At 44.5% G+C, this 24,219-nt stretch overlaps 1 protein-coding gene across 3 annotated transcripts in view; it reads right to left on the bottom strand.

Moving 5' to 3' along the window:
* vps13a (vacuolar protein sorting 13 homolog A) overlaps positions 1-24,219 on the bottom strand; it is a 283,176-nt gene that overhangs the window by 63,074 nt on the left and 195,883 nt on the right. For all 3 annotated transcript variants that reach the window (XM_078396225.1, XM_078396226.1, XM_078396227.1), the window contains 9 exons: positions 22,372-22,505; positions 20,056-20,191; positions 18,854-19,086; positions 18,478-18,631; positions 12,479-12,622; positions 10,822-10,903; positions 8,774-8,843; positions 4,451-4,562; positions 2,857-2,970 (listed from right to left, as the gene is read on the bottom strand). In XM_078396225.1, coding sequence (XP_078252351.1) covers positions 2,857-2,970; positions 4,451-4,562; positions 8,774-8,843; positions 10,822-10,903; positions 12,479-12,622; positions 18,478-18,631; positions 18,854-19,086; positions 20,056-20,191; positions 22,372-22,505 — 1,179 coding nt within the window. The remainder of the gene's footprint in view (positions 1-2,856; positions 2,971-4,450; positions 4,563-8,773; positions 8,844-10,821; positions 10,904-12,478; positions 12,623-18,477; positions 18,632-18,853; positions 19,087-20,055; positions 20,192-22,371; positions 22,506-24,219) is intronic.

Below are 24,219 nucleotides of genomic sequence, written 5' to 3' on the forward strand. Positions count from 1 at the left end.
CTTGCGTAAGGTTTAAATGTGGGAAATAGGTCAGATTGAGATTGGTCAATTACCTTTTGTTGGAATGTTAATACATGTAATGCTCTTAAAAATATATTTGATAATAAATGATATGCAACTATAGCTGCCCTACAAATTAATAATGCAATATGAATTAATCTCAATGTCAATTACATTATCTCACTGCGTCTAACTGATAATGCCAAAAAACCCAGGATTCTCCAAAAAGATTTAGATGTTTTTCTTTTATTTTGTTGATAGAGATCCCTTTATTCTGCCACAGAAATGTTAATACAGTCGGACAGAGAAGGAGCTAGAAATGGCAGTTGGCGTTTAATGCAAACAAGTGTGAGGTGATTTATTTTGGCAGATTTAAATAAGGTGGAAGGTGGAAAGTATATAATAAATGGCTGACCATTTGGAGGTTTAATGCACAGAGGGATCTTGGGATTCAAGTCATTGCTTCCTGAAAGGTGGAACAAAAGTGGGTGGTAATGAACACTCACGGCATGCTTGCCTGCACCAGTACAGGCATTGAGTATAAAAGTTACTCAACTTGGATTGGAGGGTATTAGCTAAAAGAGAGATTGGACAAACTTAGTTTGTATTTATGGAATTCAGTGGTTGAGAGACCTGATAGAAGTATATTAAATTATGAAAGGCACAGATAGAGTATGGTCAGAACCTTTTTCCCCAGCGTGGAATATCTTTAAGGTAAAAGGGTGATATGCAAAGGAGATGTACAAGTTAAGTTGTTTTCTTTTATGCACACATTGCCTGGAACACATTACCAGGGGAGGTGGCAGAAGCAGATGCATTGCAACATTTAAGAAGCAGTTAAGACACCTGAACAGGCAAGAAAGAGAGGCATCAAAACCACCTGCAGGCAGGCAGATGGGAGTGGTTAGATTGGCACAATGTTCATCATAGACACAATGAGCCAATGGACTTGTTCCTGTACTGTTCTAAGTTCTTTGTTGACTCATTGGGTTTGAATTGAAACCTTTTCCACAAAAGATTCTCCAATAAATAAATAAGACATCGAAGGTCAACTGAGTAAAGGCAACTACACTGTTAATGTAATCAAGGAGATGCAATTATATTATTATCTATGCGTGAAAATAATAATGTATAGCAATCATAAGCATGTAGTAAATAGATCAAGAAAACACATGTTTTGCAATTCCATTCACTATACTAAATTAGTTTTACGTTGGAAGGCTTCAATAAAATGCTGTGTTAGTATTGTTTTGCTGAAAAAACTTTGGCTACTCCCAACTCCTTAACAATTCTTATAAGAAAATCCATTTTTCCCCCAGCTTTTCATGAATATCGTTCAGAAAATACCTATTAATCCCAGCGGAATGATACATTTCAAATGGTGACGAACAATCCTTTCATTCATATATATAAGGGGCCACATCTATTTTAAGTCAATGCCAGGGATGCGTGGAAAGACATACATCTTGTAGAGCAGCATGCTTGGCTTGAAACTACTCTTCAGTGCATAGAGTCATAGAGTGTTACAATGTGAATACAGGCCCTTTGGCCCAACTTGCCAACACCGGCCAACATTTTCTAGCTACACTGGTCCCACCTGCCTGCGTTTGGCCTATATCCCTCCAAACCTGTCCTATCCATGTACCTATCTGTTTCTTAAATGTTGGAATAGTCCCAGCCTCACCTACCTCCACTTGTTGCATACCCCCACCACCCTGTGTGTAAAAAAAAGTATCCCTCCGATTCCTATTAAATCTTTTCCCCTTCACCTTAAAACTATGTCCTCTTGTCCTTGATTCACCTACTCTGGGCAAGAGACTCTGTGCATCTACCTGATCTATACCTCTCATGATTTTATACACCTCTATAAGATCACCCTTCATCCACCTGCATTCCAAGGAATAGAGTCCCAGTCTACTCAATCTCTCCCTATAGCTCAGACCCTCTAGTCCTGGCAACATCTTCATAAATCTGTACCCTTTCCAGCTTGACAACATCTTTCCTATAACATGGTGGCCAGAACTGAACACAATACTCTAAAAGTAGCCTCAAAGTTTTATACAACTGCAACATGACCTCTCAACTTCTATACTCAATACTCTGACTGTTGAAGGTCAATGTGCAAAATGCCTTTCTGACCACCTTATCTACACATTTAAGGAATCATGCACCTTCACTCCGAGATCCCTCTGCTCTACAACACTCCCCGGAGCCCTACCATTCACTGTGTCGGTCCTGCCCTTGTTAAGACTTCCCAAAATGCAACACCTCACATTTCTCTGCATTAAATTCCATCAACCATTACTCAGACCACCTGGCCAATCGATCAAGATCCTGCTGCAATCATTCACAACCATCTTCAATATCTGCAAAACCACCCACTTTTGTATCATCTGTAAACTTGCTAATCTTGCCATGAATGTTCTCATCCAAATCATTGATATACATGACAAACAGCGTGTGTTTTTACAATCAATCTTTCCCATTGTCCTTATCTGTATCTTCAGAAGTCATGAAGCAGCTACTTACTTTCAGATTGCTCAGTATGAACCCATAAGCCAACAAATGTTAATATGTAAAAAGACCAAAGGAAAGATATATTTATGATTTTTAGAATTCTTGAGCCATGACACATGCTCTGGTCCTCAGTGAGTCCCTGACTTTTCATAACCCAAAGTCATCAACTCCACCACCAGTATCAATATTTAAACAAATCTTACGGTTAAATTACCTCTGAGTTTTCCATTGTTAGCAAAATTACAAATGGCGATATATCTAAACTAAACATTGTATTGCATATGAAAATATCAAACCAGCTTATATTGATGTTCTTACAAGCAATTAAAACATACTTACTTTGATTGGGGATATATGGAAATATTCATATAAGCTGATAGGTGAAGTGTCAGTGGCAGATTCAGTCAACAGCTCTGTTTGAACATATTCAAGGTCCTTTTTGAATAGCTCCATCTTAATAAAACACATGAATTCAAATGTGCTTCAGTTCTCAACATCTATATACAAAAACTCTTGTCTGTTTTTGCTTGTTCCTGAACTACAGCCAAAACGGTACACGATAGCGCGACAATTTTAGTCCCATCTTACTCACCACCGTCCTTTTGGTGCTAATGGAAGAAGTTTCATTGAAATTTATGTTATATTTTTTAAGTTATTCACATTTTAAAGTTTAAATCTATTTGCTCGGGAGGAAGGGTGGGAGAGGGGTGGGGGAGGAGAGGGGTGGGGGAGGAGAGGGGTGGGGGAGGAGAGGGGTGGGGGAGGAGAGGGGTGGGGGAGGAGAGGGGTGGGGGAGGAGAGGGGTGGGGGAGGAGAGGGGTGGGGGAGGAGAGGGGTGGGGGAGGAGAGGGGTGGGGGAGGAGAGGGGTGGGGGAGGAGAGGGAAGGGAGAGAGGGAAGGGGGAGGAGAGGGTGCTTCACCAATGCAGGAGTGGTTTGGGCCCAATGGGTCCACTTGGTCCAGTACAAATTAAAATTGAACTATTCTATTGAAATCAGAATTTTTTTTTTTTAAACCTCTGAATAAAGTGGCAATTTCACTTTCTTTCATAATCCAACAGCATGGATACATTTTTAGGATTGACACTCGTTATCATCGGAAGTCGAACCAGGGCAGAGCCTTCACAGTGAAGTACAGGCCCTGGGAAGTATTCCAGAGCAGAGGGATCTTGGAGTTAGTGTGCACTCCCGGAAAATGGCGTCACTGATAGACAGGATGGTGAAGAAGGTTTCTGCTATGCTGGCCCTCATCAGTCATGGAATTAAGTGTAGAAGATGGGTCTCACAAAACTACAGAGCTGAAATTTTGTAAAGCAATGGGAATGGGAGGGGGAGTTGAAGTGCTCGGCCACCGGGAGACCAGTTTGGCCAACGCGGACTGAGCGCAGGTGTTGAGCGAAGCGATCGCCGAGCCTGCACTTGGTTTCGCCGATGCAAATAAGTTGACATCTGGCGCCGATGTAAATAAGTTGACGTTTGGTCTGTTGCCTTTTGTTGTTTTGGAATGCAATTTGGTCCTGGTGTAGGATGGATGAAAATTAATACATTTGAGTGCTCAGTCTGTGGGATGGGGGAACTCAGACAAACAGCCACTGTCCATAAGGACTGTATCTGCAGGAGGTGTGCTACATGCAGCCCTTTAAAGATTGCATTGGGAAACTGGAGCAGCAGCTGGATGACCTCAGCACGTCTGGGAGAGTGAGAAAGTAATAGATAAGAGTTATTGAGAGGCGGTCACACCTCGGGTGAGAATAGACAGGTGACCACCAGGAAAGGTTCATTCTCCAAGGAAACTAAAGAAACATTGTAGGCAAATTAAACAAGAATATTAATGTGAACATTACTCAATTTATTTTTTATTCTTAATCTCGTTGTACCCCTGGGTACAATGACAATAAAGATATATTGTATTGTTATAGATCCCAGCTTTCTACCTTCTGGTCCGCAAGAACAGTATCTGTTGATTGTGCGAAGAGTTCCATTACAGCATAAAGAAAGCCAAGATCCAACTTTAGATCCATTTCTTGAATTAAGACTTTGAAATACCTGTAGCAAATATTTAATTGAGAAAAATGAATTAAAATTATTTAGCAGTTAAAATCAATCCAGTCACTGTTATCATTCTGAAAAATACTTCAATCCAACATTGAACATGTATAAAGACAACAATAGAAATACATGACTTAAAGATTGGTCCCACTTCGTAATTTTGACTGGCACTCCAATCCATGAACCATTTTAATTTTCCTCGACAACCTCTGTAATTACAAAAGACATTAACTTCTTGTGTTACTTTTTAGTTTTACTTTGTGTACTGCAAGTCTCTTCCATCCCCATATTCAAACTTCTTATATGTTGCTTTCCACTGTGGATATCTGGTAGTAGGGATAAAAAGATTTTATCCTTGTGCTGAGAAGTGACGAGTGGAAAACAGAGTCAAACGGCAGTGTAGTTGTTATTGCAAGACCTATTCATAATGTACCTAAATTTCAAAGCCAAGGATTCAAGCTACGAATCATGACTTGAACATGGAATTTAGGCTGACAAGGGAAGACTGGTGAAATGTGCAAAGAACTATTACTAAGATACAACCTTATATTAAAATGTATCTAAGATGCCACGTGCCAGATTCTCAGGACCTGTGCAGACCAACTGGCAGGAGTATTCACAGACACCTTTAACCTTGCCCTGCTCCAATTGAGGATCCCACCTGCTTTAAGATGACCACCATCAACCCCGGTGTCAATGAAATTCAACATTTAAAATACATTTGCACAGGTACATGGATAAGAAAGTTTGAGGAATATGGGCCAAATGCAGGAAGGTGGGATTAGTGCAGATGGGGCATCGTGGTTGGCGTTGGGCAGAAGGGCCTATTTCCCTGCTGACTCTCGCGTGCCTGAATGACTGGCATCTAGCTTTGACATCCATCCATCATGAAGTGCTGAGAAAGACTCCAGCTTTCCAGATAGCCCTGATCCACTACAGATTGTCTACTTTTGCAAAAGGTCATCCACCTGCCCCCCTCACCCGGCCCCAGGGAAGACTCCGAGCAGGAGGAAGATGGTTGTCGTCCCCATCGACTCATCGTTCCCCTCCGTCTCTTCTAGCACCTGCTTCAACTGACGGTGTTGTCGAGTCCCTGCTCCCGCCCGGGCCCAGCACCTCGCACCATCACCGGAATACAACCCCCACCGGGCAGCTTCTCCTCCTCCTCCTCCTGCGTCTCCTCCAGCGCCCGCTTCAACCGACGGCATCGTCAACGACTCCACGAAAATGGCGGCCGCTCTCCCTCTTCGCCTCCTCCTCTCGCTCCGCCATCTTGTGCGCACCTCCCGCTGCAGCGCTGCCCGCCGGGAGGTGTAGTCCTAGCTCTCACCGGGCCACAGCCGCCGCTCGCCGGGCACAGGTAAGTGGCTTTCGCCGCCAACGGGTCCACGGAGGGGAGTGGGGAGGGTGGGGGGGGGGGGAGGGGATAGGGGAGTGGGGGGGGAGGGGATAGGGGAGTGGAGGGGGAGGGGTGGGGGGGAAGGGGAGGGGGGGTGGGGGAGTGGGGGTAAGGGGAGGGGGGGTGGGGGGGAAGGGGAGGGGAGAGAGGTGGAGGGGGGCAAGTGGGGATGGGGAGGGTAGTGGGGGTAGGGGTGGGAGGGAGAGGGGAAGGAGTGAGTGGGAGGGGATGGAGTAAGTGACTGGGGGGATGGAGTGGGTGAGGGGGGCTGGAGTGGGTGGGGGGGATGGAGTGGGTGAGGGGGGATGGAGTGGGTGAGGGGGGATGGAGTGGGTGAGGGGGGATGGAGTGGGTGAGGGGGGATGGAGTGGGTGGGGGGGATGGAGTGGGTGGGGGGGATGGAGTGGGTGAGGGGGGATGGAGTGGGTGAGCGGGGATGGAGTGGGTGAGGGGGAATGGAGTGGGCGCGGGAGTGGGTGAGAGGGAGTTGGTGAGTGGGGGGGAGGGAGTGGGTGTGGGGGGGAGGAAGTGGGTGTGGGGGGAGGGAGTAGGTGAGTGTGGGGGAGGGAGGATGGAGTGGGTGAGGGAGGATGGAGTGGGTGAGGGGGGATGGAGGGGTGAGGGGGTTGGAGTGGGTGAGGGGGGATGGAGGGGTGAGGGGGGAAGGAGCGGGTGAGGGACGGGGAGACGGAGTGGCTGAGTGGGGAGGGGGACGGAGTGGGTGAGTGCGGGGGGAGGGAGGATGGGGTGGGTATGGGGGGATGGAGAGGTGAGGGGCAGAAGGTGTGGGAGCGGGGGATGGAGTGGGTGAGGGAGGGGGGATGGAGCGGGTGAGTGGGGTGGGGACCGCCTGATTTGCTCCTGCCCCTCACTCCCAAGTGGGGTCCATTAATTGGCCCCGACCTCCCGCTCGACGCCAGATTGGTCCGGGTCCCTCGTGGGGGGAGCGCCGACGCTACCCGCTCTGATTGGTCGCCTGCAAGTCCTCATTTGCTCCAGCTGCTCACCCCCACGTGGGGTCCATTGATTATCTACGAACTGCCGCGCGACGCCCGATTGGATCGTGTATCCACGTCAGGTCGAACGATTGGCTCCAACCTCCCGCTCAACGCCCGATACACTTCCCTGTCCCCCCTCGCCAGCCCGGCCGCCCATTTTTGGAAAAGACCTCGGATCCATCTCGTCCTCTTTATTTTACATGGGATCTTTATTTAATTGAGATTCATTTCATTTAAAAAAACATTTTATTTTAAAGAAAAAACACAATTTTCCAAGGTTACAATGGAAACCCTACGAGGAATGGGCCTGACGAGGTGAGTGGCACCCTCTCCCTTTCTCCCTTTCCCTGTCCCCCCTCTAAGAGGAATGGGCCCAACGGGTCCACTTGGTCAAGTATTATATTACTAAAACTCTGTTAGTTTGTGCATGAAAATAGTTTGGGGCTTTACACAGCCAAAACGGTACATGATAGCGTAACAATTTTCGACCCACCTTACTCACCATTCCCTCGTGGATGGAATAAACCCACTTTTGTTACTTTTTAAAGACAATTTACCTAATAATCTTTAATAAATGAGCCCCATCCTCCCCTCCGGAGGACCAGCAGGAGGACCGGCGCCTGTCCCGTCGTGCCCCGCGCCTGATCTTCCACCCAGGATGTGCAGCACGCGGCAGAGGCTGCGGCACAGGGTCTAACAAGATGGCCGTCCCCGCCGCGCTGCAGGAGAGGCTTCAGCTTCACGCCTGTCCGGAGGAGAAATGGGGCCGAGGTCAGTGCCTTCTCCCTGTCCACTCTATCCCATCCACGGCACCGGGAGACACTCCCCGCCTGGCAAAGGGTCCATGCCGTCACCACCATTCCCCGCCGCAAATTGCAGCCGAGCTGCAGAAGATGCTTCGGCTCCGAGGTCAGTGCTTTTCCCCGTCACCTTTGCCCGCCCACGGGGGCACTCCCCGCCCGGCAACAGCTCCACGGTTGGGCCGAGGGGGCAGCAAGGGGAGTGGTGGAGGGGGGGAAAGGGATGGGGGATGACGTAGGGGGAGCGGGGAATGGAGGCGGGCGGTAAGAAGGGAGGAGGAGGGGGTATGGAGGGGGGCGAGTGGTAGGGAGGGGTGAAGGGGATACAGAAGAGGTGAAGGGGACAGGGAGGGGTGAAGGGGGGTAGGGGGGAGATGGTGGAGGGGGGAGAGAGGGGGTGGAGAGAGGGGGAGGGGGAGGGAGAGAGAGGGGGGGTTGAGGGAACGGGAGGGAGGGGGCGAGGAGAGGGTACTGCACTAATGCAGGAGAGGTTTGGGCCCAACGGGTCCACTTGGTCTTGTATTATTTAAATACGAACCTGCCTGTTTAACTTAATTCAGACATGTCCTTCAGGCCGAGGATAGGATATTCGGCAGCCCACCTTTGTTATCTTTACTCTCGCATACAGAAGCTAAAATGTACCTATTGTATTTTATTTAAATTTTTTAAACCTGATTTATTTAAATTATCATATCATATCATATCATATCATATCATATATATACAGCCGGAAACAGGCCTTTTCGGCCCACCAAGTCCGTGCCGCCCAGCGATCCCCGTACATTAACACTATCCTACACCCTCTAGGGACAATTTTTACATTTACATTACATTTACATTTACATTTACATTTTTACATTTACATTTACCCAGCCAATTAACCTACAAATTATGTCACGCAAAAATAATTAAACTCCATTACAAAGGATGACTGTCAATAGCTCGTTTGTCAATTTCTTAAAATCATTAATTTGTTGGGAAGATTAATTTTATGTTATGTTTTTAACTCACCTGAAACGAGATATTGCAGACTGCCCTGCAGATCTTGTCACTATACTAACATCAGCAAAAGGTTTTGGTGCTATTACAAAGAAAGAAAAGTATAGACCATATAAGCACATAATATAAAATTATATTTTTTCATAATTTTGAATCTCAAATTTACCAAATATTTTGTTCGAAAGGCACGACTTCCATTCACTGACTGACCCCCACAACCCTTGATCCCCTGATTACCCACTTTGCCAAAGCCTCCAAAAAAGGATTCAATTTCCAACTTCAATCCCTTCCTGTCCCATTCCATCCTAATTAGTCCTCTAGTTAAACCTTCTCCCCTCCTCAAACTGGCAAGCTACAACCACCCACTGCCAAACAATGAACTCAAGTTGCAAACCCCTTTATTTCTCCCCAAAGCAATGGACTCTGATAGCACCCCCTCACCATTCACAATCCTTATTAAAACTAGTGCAAGCTTGATGCCATGGATGAGACCAATGTTTGTATCTTGAGGTCAATAATAAAAATGACCTTTACCCTGACCCATTCTGATATCAGTTGAGCTCACAATATGGGCAGACTAGAATTTCTAAGGCAGGTTCCTATGGTTATTGAATATGACTTGCTGATCGACTTTAAAAACTACAGGAATATGAATAATAACAGAATTATAAAATAGACAATAGGTGCAGGAGTAGGCCATTCGGCCTTTCGAGCCAGCACCACCATTCAACGTGATCATACTCAATCAGTACCCCGTTCCTGCTTTCTCCCCATACCCCCTGACTCCGCTATCCTTAAGAGCCCTATCTAGCTCTCTCTTGAAAGCATTCAGAGAACTGGCCTCCACTGCCTACCGAGGCAGAGAATTCCACAGATTCACAACTCTCTGACTGAAAAGGTTTTTCCTCATCTCTGTTCTAAATGGCCTACCCCTTATTCTTAAACTGTGGCCCCTGGTTCTGGACTCCCCCAACATCGGGAACATGTTTCCTGCCTCTAACGTGTCCAACCCATTAATAATCTTATATGTTTCAATGAGATCCCTTCTCATCCTTCTAAATTCCAGTGTATACAAGTCTAGTCGCTCCAGTCTTTCAACATACGACAGTCCCGCCATTCCGGGAATTAACCTAGTAAACCTACGCTGCATGCCCTCAATAGCAAGAATATCCTTCCTCAAATTTGGAGACCAAAACTGCACACAGTACTCCAGGTGCGGTCTCACTAGGGCCCTGTACAACTGCAGAAGGACCTCTTTGCTCCTATACTCAACTCCTCTTGTTATGAAGGCCAACATTCCATTGGCTTTCTTCACTGCCTGCGGTACCTGCATGCTTCCTTTCAGTGACTGATGGACTAGGACATCCAGATCTCGTTGTACGTCCCCTTTTCCTAACTTGACACCATTCAGATAATAATCTGCCTTCCTATTCTTACCACCAAAGTGGATAACCTCACACTTATCCACATTAAACTGCATCTGCCATGCATCCGCCCACTCACACAGCCTGTCCAAGTCACCCTGCGACCTCATAGCAACTTCCTCACAGTTCACACTGCCACCCAGCTTTGTGTCATCTGCAAATTTGCTAATGTTACTTTTAACCCCTTCACCCAAGTCATTAATGTATATTGTAAATAGCACCGAGCCTTGCGGTACCCCACTAATCACTGCCTGCCATTCTGAAAGGAACCCATTTATCCCCACTCTTTGCTTTCTGTCTGCCAACCAATTTTCTATCCATGTCAGTACCCTGCCCCCAATACCATGTGCTCTAATTTTGCACACAAATCTCCTATGTGGGACCTTGTCGAAGGCTTTCTGAAAGTCAAGGGACACTACATCCACCGGCTCTCCCCTGTCCATTTTCCTAGTTACATCCTCAAAAAATTCCAGAAGATTAGTCAAGCATGATTTCCCCTTCGTAAATCCATGCTGACTCGGAACGATCCTGTTACTGCTATCCAAAATGACAGTTAATTACCCAAATAAAGCTTCAAAAAGAGACAAGTGTTTTTCAAATACATTTAATAGCTTCCCCATTACTTTACCAACCAACCTGAATCCATGGTGATAGACTTCGGGGGAATAACAGGATAAAATGGAAAAGGAAAGATGGCTCCGGAAAGCTGGTTTTGAATCTGAAATGTCAAAAACGAAACATTACATATTAATTTGACAAACAAGCAATTTTTATTATATATTTGATCAAAACCTGAATTTATAATAAAATTCAGATTTACGATAAAATCCCCCCCCCCCCAACACTGAACTATTTCCAAAACAAAACACATTTGATTCTTCGAATATGTTATAGATATCTTATAGATATTAAAGATAGCTGCCAGTAAAGAAGATGACACAAATCATCAGCAAAGACTGGAGATTGGTGCTGGAATCCTGAACGTCGTCTTATTCATTCCTTTGAGCAGAAAAAGGCTGGAGAACTTTTGTCAGCCATAGATCTAAATCACAGTGAACCATACCACAAAACATTCATTTGGCCACTTTTAGTCATTGGTCATGCAGGTATCAGCCAAAGTCTCCTCTTCTGGGTGCATCACAGGAACACAAACATGAAGAATTAATCAGAAGCTACAGCAATTAACTGAAAGTACCCTCTATGTTTGTTTTCTAAATGCCATCACAGAGATGCAGCATAAAGAGTGGCATTGTGAAGGCACAATGTACCTTGCAGCAGTTTGCAATGTTGGCCCATGACAGATAAAGATTTTGTCATTAGAGTATCTTTGATTCAGCCATTCAGCCAATATTTGATAAGAATAAAGTGGCTATGCAGGTCTGTTACTGGACAAAGGATTGGGTGAAGTTATCTTATTTTTCCCAATCACAAATAATCAAGAATAATCTGCTTGCTCTTGAGTTCTGAGATAACCGGTCAGGCCAATGTCAGATCTGCAGAGTATGCTGCAGGTGGGACAGTTGATGCTCAATGGAGCAGGTGGATGGGAAATTGTGTGCTGCTTACACCATTTTTCCTTGAGCTTTTGCACACTTCCAATGAAGAGCCTCAGAGTTCTCAGCCTATCTGAGAAACATTAAAAAAGCTTAACAATTTGTGATACAACTCTAATTTACCAAATCAGAATTAAATGAAGATTATATCACATTTCTCTCTCAAAAGACAATAAGGTTTTTATCCCAGCATTACTGATTGAATTTGGATCATCTGCATTATGTGTTATCTGGTGGCATTTTCAAGCAATCCATACTGGGCTGGTCCCAGTATGGGTGAGATGCCTCCCGGCATCCCGCGGAGAAGCCAAAACCAGAGCCTTGCAGGTCGGAGCCTTGCGAATTGGAGCCCGCGGCTGGGACCTTGGTCGGTGCCATGGAGGCCCTCGTAGGGGACCCAGCGGCGATAGTGGAGAGGTCGGTGCGTTGACTGAGGGATGAGGACGGACCACATGGAAGTCAGGATGCCACTGGAACAAAGGAGGACCTGGCGTGGGGGAACCGTTGTGAAGGAGGGGGAAGAACAATGGACAACCCGGCATAGGTGGGAGGAAGGGAACAAAGGGGGACCTGATGTGGGGGTACTTTGTAAGTGCCATATGTAGCGACTAATTGCATACTTTGGGTGTGCAAGCAAAGAATTTCATTGACTTGTCACACGTGACAATAAAGTATTCACTCATTCATTTATTCATTCATTCTATCATTTCTGCAGACAATTGTGTTGTTATGCAACATACCTGGATCTTGAAAATCTGGAGTCTGAGAGACCTTTGATGAGCTGAGAGTGTGTATTCTAATTTTATAGCTGGCAGATAATTTCTTCTTATTGGCACTTCAGAAGCTAGAAGTTTCATGTCTATGCCACTGGGTGTTAAAAGAACCTTTGTGCAACATAAAAAGATATGAACTTTCTTGTCCTCAAAACAAAAATTATATCCACATTGTCATTTGCCATGGATAAGTAAAGGAAATCAGCCATCGTCTCCTGGAGTAGCCGACATTTAACTCCATGCACGTGAAATCGCAGTTTAATTCTAGCTGGTATGGATAGCAAATGCTGAACATCCCAGTAACAAATATATCATGGGAATGAAAAACTTACCCTTCAGACCTCTCCTCCACTTCCATATAAAAGAAAAATAAACAGGCACATTCTGAAATATTTACATTGGTCACTTGATAAAGAGCCACTTAGTAACATCACCGACAATAACAAAGCCTGTTCTAAGTAAATCGATTCATTTAAGTTACCTCAAAAGTTTGGTTTGGCCAAGTAGTGTCTAGTGTCAGTGTTATGGTCTAAGATGTGCTGAAGGTACTATCATGTATGAAGGTTGACAAATCTCCAGGTGCTAACATAGAAAATAGGTGCAGAAGTAGGCCATTTGGCCCTTCGAGCCGGCACCGCCATCCAATATGACCACGGCTGATCATCCAAAATAAGTACCCCGTTCCTGCTTTTTCCCCATAGCCCTTGATTCCGTTAGCCCCAAGAGCTAAATCTAACTCTCTCTTGAAAACATCCAGTGAATTGGCCTCCGCTGCCTTCTGTGGCAGAGAATTCCACAGATTCACAACTCTCTGGGTGAAAATGTTTTTCCTCATCTCAGTCCTTATTCTTAAACTGTGACCCCTGATTCTGGACTCCCCCAACATCGGGATCATTTTTCCTGCATCTAGACTGTCCAAGAATTTTATGTTTCTATAAAATCCCCTCTCATCCTTCTAAATTCCAGTGAACGTCACTTAACGGCGCGCTTAACGGCTACGGCTCGCTGGCAGTCTGTTTGTCCTTTGTCCTTTTTTGTTTGTGTGTTGGTGTTGGGGTGTTTTGTTTTTGGCTGTGTATGTGTGGAGGGTGTGGGGTGTGGGGTGTGGGGGGTTGGGTGGGGGAAATCTTTCTTTTTTTAGGTCTCTTCCTCGGGACGAGGCTCGGCCGCGGGACTTAACAGCGCCCGGTGCGGCTCGGCCGCAGGGCCTTCCATCGCCCGGTGCGGCTCGGCCGCGGGACTTAACAGCGCCCGGTTCGGCTCGGCCGCGGGACTTAACAGTGCCCGGTGCGGCTCGGCCGTGGGACTTAACAGCGCCCGGTGCTGCTCGGCCGCGGGGCCTTCCATCGCCCAGTGCAGCTCGACCGCGGGACTTAACAGCGCCCGGTGCGGCTCGGCCGCGGGGCCTTCCATCGCCCGTCGCGGCTCGGCCGCGGGATTTTCCATCGCCCGGTACGGCCGTAGGACTTTCCAGCGCGGCGCGGCTCGGCCGTGGGGCTTTCCATCACCGGTGCGGCTCAGCCACGGGGCCTTCCATCGCCCGGTGCGGCTCGGCCTTCCATCGCCCGGTACGACCGCGGGACTTTCCAGCGCCCGGTGCGGCTCGGCCGCGGGGACTTTCCATCTCCTTGCGGGGGCTGTGCGGGTCGGTCGCCTCAGTAGGGGTCGAGCTGTCTGTCGGTGGGAGGGGCATGGGGGAAGAGAGAGGAAGTTTTTTTGCCTCCATCACAGTGAGGGGGTGTTTGGACTCGCTGTGATGGATGTTTGTGTTGGGGTTGTGTCTTGTGTTTTTTGTTTTTTTGTACTGCTGGCAAATTAATTTTGTTCGGTAAAACGAATGACAATAAAAGCTATTCTGTATTCTGTAGAAGCCTAGTCGACCCATTCTTTCATCATAAGTCAGTCCCGTCATCCCGGGACTTAACCTGGTGAACCTACACTGCACTCCCTCAATAGTAAGAATGTCCTCCCGCAAATTAGGAGACCAAAACTGCACACAATACTCCAGGTGCTGTCTCACGAGGGCCCTGTACAACTGCAGTAGGACCTCCTTGCTCCTAAACTCAAATCCTCTTGCAAAGAAGGCCAACATGCCTTGCTTTTCTTCACTGCCTGCTGCACCTGCATGCTTATTTTTAGTGACTGATGTACAAGCAAACCCAGGTCTCGTGGCACCTCCCCTTTTCCTAATCTGACACCATTCAGATTATAATCTGCTGCCTTGTTTTTGCCACCAAAGTGGATAACCTCATATTTATCCACATTATACTGCATCTGCCATGTATCTGCCCACCCACCCAACCTACCCTGCAATCTCATAGCATCCTCATCGCAGCTAACTCACACCCAGCTTTGTGTCATCTGCAAATTTGTAGAAGTCAAATTTAATTCTTGTCTAAATCGTTAATATATATTGTAAATAACTGGGGTCCCAGCACCGAGCCTTGCGGCACCCACTAGTCACTGCCTGTCATTCTGAAAAGGACCCGTTAATTCTTACTCTTTGCTTCCTGTCTGCCAACCAGTTCTCTATCCATGTCAATACCCTACCCACACTACCATGTGCTCTAATTTTGCACACTAATCTCTTGTGTGGGACCTTGTCAAAGGCTTTTTGACACCAAATACACCACATCGACTGGCTCTCCCTTATCCATTCTATTTGTTACATCCTCAAAATATTCCAGAAGATTAGTCAAGCATGATTTCCCCATCATAAATCCATATTGACTTTGACCGATCCTGTCACTGCTTTCCAAATGCGCTGCTATTACATTTTTTTTTTTGACTCATGCATCTTCCCCACTAACGATGTAAGGCTAACTGGTCTATAATTCCCCGTTTTCTCTCTCCCTCCTTCTTTAAAAAGTGGAGTTACATTGGCTTTCCCCTCTCACATTACATTAGATTAAATTAGCTACCCTCCAGTCCACAGGAACTGATCCATAGTCGAGAGAACATTTGGGAAATGATCACCAATGCATCCAAGATTTCTCGGGCCGCTACCTTGAGTACTCTGGGATGCAGACCATCAGGCCCAGGGGATTTATCTGTCTTCAGTCCCAACAGTTTACCCAACACCATTTCCTGACTAATGTGGATTCCCTTCAGTTCCTCCCTCCCACTAGTTCCTCGGTCCCTGAGTATTTCTGGGAGATTGTTTGCGTCTTCCTTAGTGAAGACAGAACCAAAGTACTTGTTTAATTGGTCTGCCGTTTCCTTGTTTCCCCATTATAAATTCACCTGTTTCTGACTGTAAGGGAACTACGTTTGTCTTCACATATCTAAAGAAACTTTTAGTCAGTTTTTATATTCCCCGCAAGCTTTCTTTCATGCTCTATTTACCCCCTATTAATTAACCCCTTTGTCCTCTGTTGAATTCTAAATTTCTCCCAGTCCTCCAGTTTGCTGCTTCCTCTGGCCAATTTATTTGCCTCTTCCTTGGATTTAACACTATCACTAATTTCCCTCGTTAGTCACGGTTGAGCCGCCTTCTCCATTTTATTTTTACACCAGACAGGGATGAACAATTGTTGCAATTCATCCATGCAATCTTTAAATCTTTGCCATTGCATCTCCACTGTCAACCCACTATCATTTGCCAGTCTATCCAAGCCAATTCCCGTCTCATACCATCGAATACAGGTCCTGATCAGATATATCCGAGGACATTGTGGGAAACCAAAGGGAAACCATAGAGGACATTGTGGGAGACCTGGTTGAAATTTACGAGTCGTCTTTAAATACAGGGGAGGTGCCGGAAGACTGGACGGTGGCAAATGGTGTTCCTCTATTCAAGAAGGGCTGCAGGGAAAATGCTGGGAACTATAGGCCAGTGAGCTTAACATCTGTAGTTGGAAGGTTACTAGATTATTCTGAGGGATAGGATATACAGGCATTTGGACGGACAAGGGCAGATTATGGATAGTCAGCATGGGTTTGTACGTGGGAGGTCATGTCTTACAAATCTGATTGAGATTTTTGAAGACGTGACCAAAAAGGTCGATGAGAGCAGATGTATATATGGACTTCAGCAAAGCATTCGACAAGGTGCCGCATGGTAGGCAGCTCTGGAAGGTTAGATCGCATGGGATCGAAGGAGATATAGCAAAATGGATAGTAAATTGGCTTCATGGAAGGAAGCAGAGGGTGATGGTGGAAGGTTGCTTCTCGGATTGGAGGCCTGTGACTAGTGAGTGGTGTGCCTCAGAGTTCGGTGCTGGGCCCGTTACTGTTTGTCATCTATATCAAGATTTGGATGAGAACACACAAGCAAGTTTGCAGATGATACAAAAGTGGATGGTTTTGCAGATAGTGAAGATGATTGTGAAAAATTGCAGCAGGATCTTGATCGATTGACTAGGTGGGCTGAGGAATGGTTGATGGAATTTAATACAGAGAAATGTGGGGTGATTCATTTTGGGAAGTCTAACATGCGAGGACATACAAAGTGAATGGTTGGGCTCTGGGGAGTGTTGTAGAGCAGAGTGATCGAGGAATGCAGGTGCATGGTTCCTTGAAGGTGGAGTTGCAGGTAGATAGGGTGGTCAAAAAGGCGTTTGGCACATTGTCTCATCAGTCAGAGTATTGAGTAGAGATCCCCATTCCTTCTCGCCAGAGATGCTGCCTGTCCCGCTGTTACTCCAGCTTTTTGTGTCTATCTTCTGTTTAAACCAGCATTTGCAGTTCCTTCCGACACATATTGAGTAGAGAGGTTGGGAGGTCATGTTGCAGTTGTACAAGACGTTGGTGAGGCTGCATCTAGAGTATTGTATTCCGTTCTGGGCACCATATTATAGAAAAGATGGTGTCAAGCTGGAATGGGTACAGAGAGGATTTGCAAGGATGTTGCCAGGGCTAGAGGGTCTGAGCTATAGGGAGAGGTTGAGTAGGCTGGGACGATTCCTTGGAGTGTAGGTGGATGAGGGGTGATCTTATTGAGGTGTATACAGTCATGAGAGGGGAATAGATCAGGTAGATGGACAGTGTACCTTGCCCAGAGTAGGTGAATCGAGGAGCAGAGGACATAGGTTTAAGGGGAAAAGGTTTAATAGGAATCCGAGCGGGTAACTTTTTCCACACAAAGGGTCGTGGGTGTATGGAACAAGCTGCCTGAGGAGGTAGTTGAGGCAAGGACTCTCCCAACATTTAAGAAACAGTTAAGCGACAGGTACATGGATAAGACAGGTTTGGAGGGATATGGACCAAACGTGAGCAGCTGGGACTAGTGTAGCTAGGACATGTTGGCCGGTGTGGACAAGTTGGGCCGAAGGGCCTGTTTCCACACTGTATCACTCTATGACCTATGCCTCTTAGACCAGAGATGCTCAAATCAGAAATATTCTCCACTGATAAGGAAGCACCATCTATTTTTCTGATAGTATTACATAATAAAAGGCCTGGACAGAGTGGATGTTTCCACTAGTGGGAGAGTCTAGGACCATAAGTCATAGCTTCAGAATTAAAAGACATTCCTTTCGGAAGGAGATGAGGAGGAATTTCTTTAGTTGGAGGGTGGTGAATCTGTGGAATTCATTGCCACAGAAGGCTGTGGAGGCCAAGTCAATGGATATTTTTAAGGCCGAGGTAGATAGATTCTTGATTAGTATTGGTGTCAGGGGTTATGAGGAGAAGGCAGGAAAATGGGGTTAAGAGGGAAAGATGAGTCATGATCGAATGGCAGACTTGATGGGCCGAATAGCCTAATTCTGCTCCTATCACATGAAAATCAGCCTATTTTTCCATTCTCCATTATTCGTGATCTACTTGAACCAAGGTGCAGACGGCTATGCATTTCTCTATATATTAATATATTGATTAACATATGTGAAGAGCTGGTTGTACTGACTACAAGATTAAACTCATGCTTAGGAAATTTAAAAGACATTAGCAAAGCAGGAGCGATTTGCTTGCTATCATTAGATATTTCGTATTCCAGGTTAATGTCAATATAATTAACAACATACCTGAAATTCACAGGGAAGTTCAGCAGTGTGGCTTTCTTGAGGCGACGTTTCCATGTATTCTTTATAAACCTTTTCCAGCTGACCTGTTTGCTTCCTAGTCATTTGTTTCCAACGCGATTTGATTTTGGGTTTACTTTCCCAAACAACATCAGAACTGAAATGTAAGCAGTATTAAATAAGTTTAGTCCAGCAAATTAATAACACAGAAGTGAGTCATTTTGACAGTTCTCATCATATTTGCCAAGTTATTCAAGGGTAATATTTTCAACCAGCTTAGAAATGATCTGTAAAAAATGAAGTATTAAAAAAATGTGAAATCTGATGGTTAGGGTCAGTATCAAATTATATTTTACAAAATTATGCTTAAAACATTCACCTAGTGATACCAATGTAGATCACTTCTTGCTTTGTCAAATTGTCAACCAATGAAATTCCTAAGTTCTGTAAGGACAAGATGATTTCCTGTTCCACCATTTCTGCTTTGTCACTTTCTTGGACACGTCTGAATATTCCCTTATCATCAGTAAACAGAATAATTCTCTGCAGACCCTCAAAGAAGGATGCAATGTACAAATCTTCATTATCGTTAGACAACGGAAAGAAAGCATCCTGAAAGTAAAACAGAACATCTGAGTATTTTATTTTTATGGCAAGTGTAAAAATACATCAGCTGTATTTATAATTATGGCAACATTTCAAGGGGTTAAACTAAGCGCGGAGACAACAAATGGTAAGGCAATCAAGTGCTGAAAAAGTAAAAACACCACAAAGCAACTAAAACATTTAAAATTGAACTGTAACTATTCAAGGAATGTAGAGTCAAAGTGAAAGCTCTGACATGCTTAACTTTTTAGCCTGGATCTTTTCAGATGAAAGCAACTAATGTACACCACAAAATTGATGCAATAGTCAAGACACTGATGATCTAGTCAAGGAAAAAGGAAATTGTCTCTTTTTTGAATAGATCATGGATGAGGACTAAACGTTTCCTTAAGCTTTAGGAGTGTAAAACAGGATTTGTGTGAAGCCCTTGTAATTCATATTGCGATAATACTTAGACATTTAACTGTTTTACAACCTTATGAAATTGCTCATCGTCAATCTTGTTCCTGGGGAGTTTGAATTATTCCTCTCCCCTCAAGTTGTCTGTACGTAATCCCAACCGCTGTTTGAATGGATTGCTTGATCTTAAGGTACACTCCATCCATAGCTCCTCAACTCTCTCCAGATTCAGTTAGAGAGAAACAAACAAAGAACTTAAAACAACTTATGGAATACAGGCCCCTCTAAATACAGGGACAAACTGTGAAGTCAGATGCACATGCATTTGCTCTGCAGAGATTTCTCAACTTCTGCAAACTATGCAGGTGTGTAATACTGGAAGGCAATGACAAATGCACTGCAGCAAGTGGCACTTGCAACGAGACATGAACAAATACAAGTCCACAGTTATAAGATTTTGTACTTACACAAATCACTGGAACAGACACACAATACATGATAACAATACAAAATTGGAACTAAAGTGAAAAAAAGAGATAAATACAAATTTTACGCAAAAATATTCTATATTCTTACCTCGACTGTGCTTAGCTCTTTTACTACATCCTCACATTGAGAACCGAACGTCAGCAGCCTTGATCCTGTGGGATCTTCCCAGGTATAGTAAGTTGCTTTACCTGGCTCCAATTCATGTGCCTTTCCAGTTGAATTGCTGGTAATAAATTATGAATTTGTAATGTTATGAATTAAGTTTGATAAACTGCTTCAAATTACCCACATTATCTCAGAGGAGGTTGAACCCCAAATAAAAACATTTTGACTTTGAGGCTTTACATTTCATTGCTGTAATAGAATTCTAAAAACTGGAGGCATGAAGGAGTATGCTTCAGTTGAGCAGGGGTACAGATTCAACCATCAGACACAAGGATCTAACCGCATTCCCAACGTTTGAATTATTTATACTTCAAGGCAGATAGGGATCACAACAATTTGGAGACATGGTCAAAGTCAAAACAAGTCAATAAGGGTATTAGAAAATGGGCAATACTAGAGCAGAAAAGAAGCTGGAACTTATGAGGCAGACAAAGAACACTTACAGCACACTCAGGAGAAAAGCATCTGCTATCCTGATCTCAATTTGCTTACATTTGACTCCTGATCCACAACATTGTGGCTGATTTTTAGAAGCCATTTTAAATGATCTGGTCAGCCAATCAGTGCAAGCAGGTAGAGTGGCAAAATAAACATGTGCCTTGCCAATGATGTTTCTGAGCTGAAAGCTGGGGCAGAAAGACAAGCTCCTTCATGGAAAGATTCATTTTCTCCCAGACCTCATGTTGGCAGACCAAAGCACTTCTTCCCCAACTCTGTCAACATGCCCCAAACTCAAATACCCATCACATACTTCCTCCTTCCATCAAAACCTGGAATTGCAGGATTCTCACACCATCCCCAGTTGCTGAGCAAAACTTCCATCTACACTTTGATTTGCTAACTATTCAGCCGCCTGACTTTGCTTCCAGATCTAAAACAGTCCCAGATTTATAAAAAATGTTAGAAATATAGTTCAAATACCTACTACCTCATTTCCTTTTCAGTCACCTTTTTAAAATGATGAGTCATTAAAGATCAGTTTTATTTGATTGGATAAGCATTGAGGGACAGTAATTAATTCTATAGTATAAGAAAATAACTGCAGATGCTGGTACAAATCGATTTATTCACAAAATGCTGGAGTAACTCAGCAGGTCAGGCAGCATCTCGGGAGAGAAGGAATGGGTGACGTTTCGGGTCGAGACCCTTCTTCAGACTGATGTCAGGGGGGCGGGACAAAGGAAGGATATAGGTGGAGACAGGAAGATAGAGGGAGATCTGGGAAGGAGGAGGGGAAGGGAGGGACAGAGGAGCTATCTAAAGTTGGAGAAGTCGACGTTCATACCACCGGGCTGCAAACTGCCCAGGCGAAATATGAGGTGCTGTTCCTCCAATTTCCGGTGGGCCTCACTATGGCACTGGAGGAGGTCCATGACAGAAAGGTCAGACTGGGAATGGGAGGGGGAGTTAAAGTGCTCGGCCACCGGGAGATCAGTTTTGTTAATGCGGACCGAGCGCAGGTGTTCAGCGAAGCGATCGCCGAGCCTGCGCTTGGTTTCGCCGATGTAAATGAATTAATTCTATAGTCTCAGTTGGTGCTCTCTCAAAAAGAGATTTTCACATTTAATCAATACATATTTAAATGGAGAACAAATTATACTGACTCCAGCTTATCCAGCTCCAGTATATAATATATCAGATGTAGTTAATATAGACATTATTGTGTAAATAGGTATATTCATTGTAGGGGCGAGTGAGTATATATGTAGTTATATATGTATTTTAGGTATTAGTTATTATAGATAATACTTGATAAATATTGATTAGGGAATGGGGGTAGGATTAAATAAGTTCACACTTCTTCCTACTCCTTTTCGTACATGTAAAGACGTTAAGTAATGGATGAAATTCTTTGTATTTCTTCAGTTTTTTTGTATATTTTGTTTTTTAATTGATGTCTTTTAACATGTACGAAATAAAATGATAGAAAGAAAGAAAGAAAGCTTTCCGAATGTTGTGATCCCTCTCTGGATGAAATTGTTATGCCACAGTTGTCACTTGCAGCAATGTTTGAGTATAAAATATTCCAACTACAATAATTAGTAGCAATTTCTCGAGTACGCACTTATTTTCTAATATTCACCCGTCACACAAATGTACACAGCCAATAATTTTAAAATAGAATAATTACGACATTTTTTAAGTCACCCAATCTTTTCAAATGCAATTCTTTCTAAATATGAACTGTTATTCAGCGATGATGATTGTCACTCAAATGATCTTCATACATAAAGATACCTCTGATGATATTCCACTGTTTTGGTCTCTGTGTGGTTAATAATGAGGAATGGAACAGCCCCTTCATGGTAATCCTTAAAAGTAACCAAGGTAGAATGTTCTGCTAGGTGTACTTCCACTACGATGCCTCCAATCTGTAACATATAAAAGGCAATCAGAAGCAATGACTGTGTTGTGATACACTAAATTTAAATGCAAATTCCAAACAACTTCCACTAACTGAACACATCAAGTATAGAGATGGAGCTCTAGATTTTATTGGATTGAAGGTCAAGTTGCGTCAATGGTCATATATCTACAAGCACAGTGAGGTACAGGTACAATGAAAATCTTGCTTGCAGCAACATTTAGGTCTCAGACTCAGAACACACCTAAAGAAATTATACATAAATTACACATAAATTCAACAAGACAGTGAAAAGAAAAAATCTGCAAAATAACAAGGCTTTGGTGTAAAACACAATTTAAAAGCAAGGCCATAGAAGTGTAAGAGCTGTGTTCCGTTGCCGATGTAGGATTAGGGATGTATAGGTTGGTTCAAGATTCTGATGGCTTCTGTCCTTCCTGCCCAATGGACACAGTAAGAAGAGAGATGTCCTAGATGGTGGGGAACCCAGACCTCCCAACATTTGATTTTACAAATTCATAATTTTGATGTCCAAAATTCAGAATTTTACATCAAAATTCATAATTTGGCGCGTAATGCAACTTTTCAGCAAAAAAAAAGTATGCACGCCAAATGCGCGTACCCGTTGCATTACATTCACGTGTGAAAAACGACTATTATTTCCAACAGTCTGTAGTTCTTGGACTACATGTACAATGTCAGGCCTATCATGAGTATATTCTACTATTATAGAAAGGTTATTGAACAGAAATACTTTTTACAACAAAGAAAAAATTGTTTTGTTTTGTTTTTTCTATTTCGCTTTTCCTTACACATCCCAATTCTCTTGGTATTGAATAAAAGAACAATGGTCGTAAAATGTATGACTAAGTCATGAAGAAAGAGATTCATTTTAAAAACTGCACATACCTAATTTAATTGAAGACATACTTGTTCCAGTGGCCTTTAACAGCAAATCACAATGGTCCATGTCCCCCCCAACCCATTAGCGAGAGGCGAGGCCAGCGGCGAGAGGTGAGGTGAGGCCAGCGACAAGGCGAGGCCGGGCCAGCGGCGAGGCGGGGCCAGAGGCGAGGCCAGGCCAGGGGCAGGTTGAGCGGCGGGGTGAGACGAGCGGCGAGGAATGTGTTTTGCGGAAAAATGTGAGGCGAAATCAGAATGGCGGAAATGAAATAAGAAAGTGGAAATTTTCTGCCAAATTCGGAAGGGTTGGGAGGTCTGTGCATGAAAGAAACAACACAATTTTCCATATGTGGCATCACCGAAGTCTAATATAATTTTATTAAGACATCTTGGCCCTTATATTCAATTCTTACAGCAATAAAGGCACGATTGCATCTATATACTAAAACTCTCATTTGTTTGTTTGTTCCTGAACTACAGCCATAACGGTACACGGTAGCACGACAATTATAGGCCCACCTTACTCACTGTTGTCCCTTTGGTGCTAATGAAAGTTTTATTGAAATTGGTGTTATATTTTTAAAGTTATTCATATTTTAAATCTATCTCCGAGGGAGGGAGGGAGGGTGGGATGGAGGGAGAGGAGGAGGGAGGGTGGTTGAGGGGGATGGAGTGGCGGGAAGGGCGGGAGGGTAAGGCGAAGGGAAGGGGAAGGGTGAAGGGAGGGGGAGGGGAAGGGAGGGGGGTGGTGGGACGGGGAGGGAGGGGAGGGATAAGGGTGGGTTGAGGGGATGGAGTGGAGGGGGGGAGGGGAGAGG

The sequence above is a fragment of the Rhinoraja longicauda genome, chromosome 3 (genome assembly GCF_053455715.1).
Source record: "Rhinoraja longicauda isolate Sanriku21f chromosome 3, sRhiLon1.1, whole genome shotgun sequence".
NCBI lineage: Eukaryota > Metazoa > Chordata > Chondrichthyes > Rajiformes > Arhynchobatidae > Rhinoraja > Rhinoraja longicauda.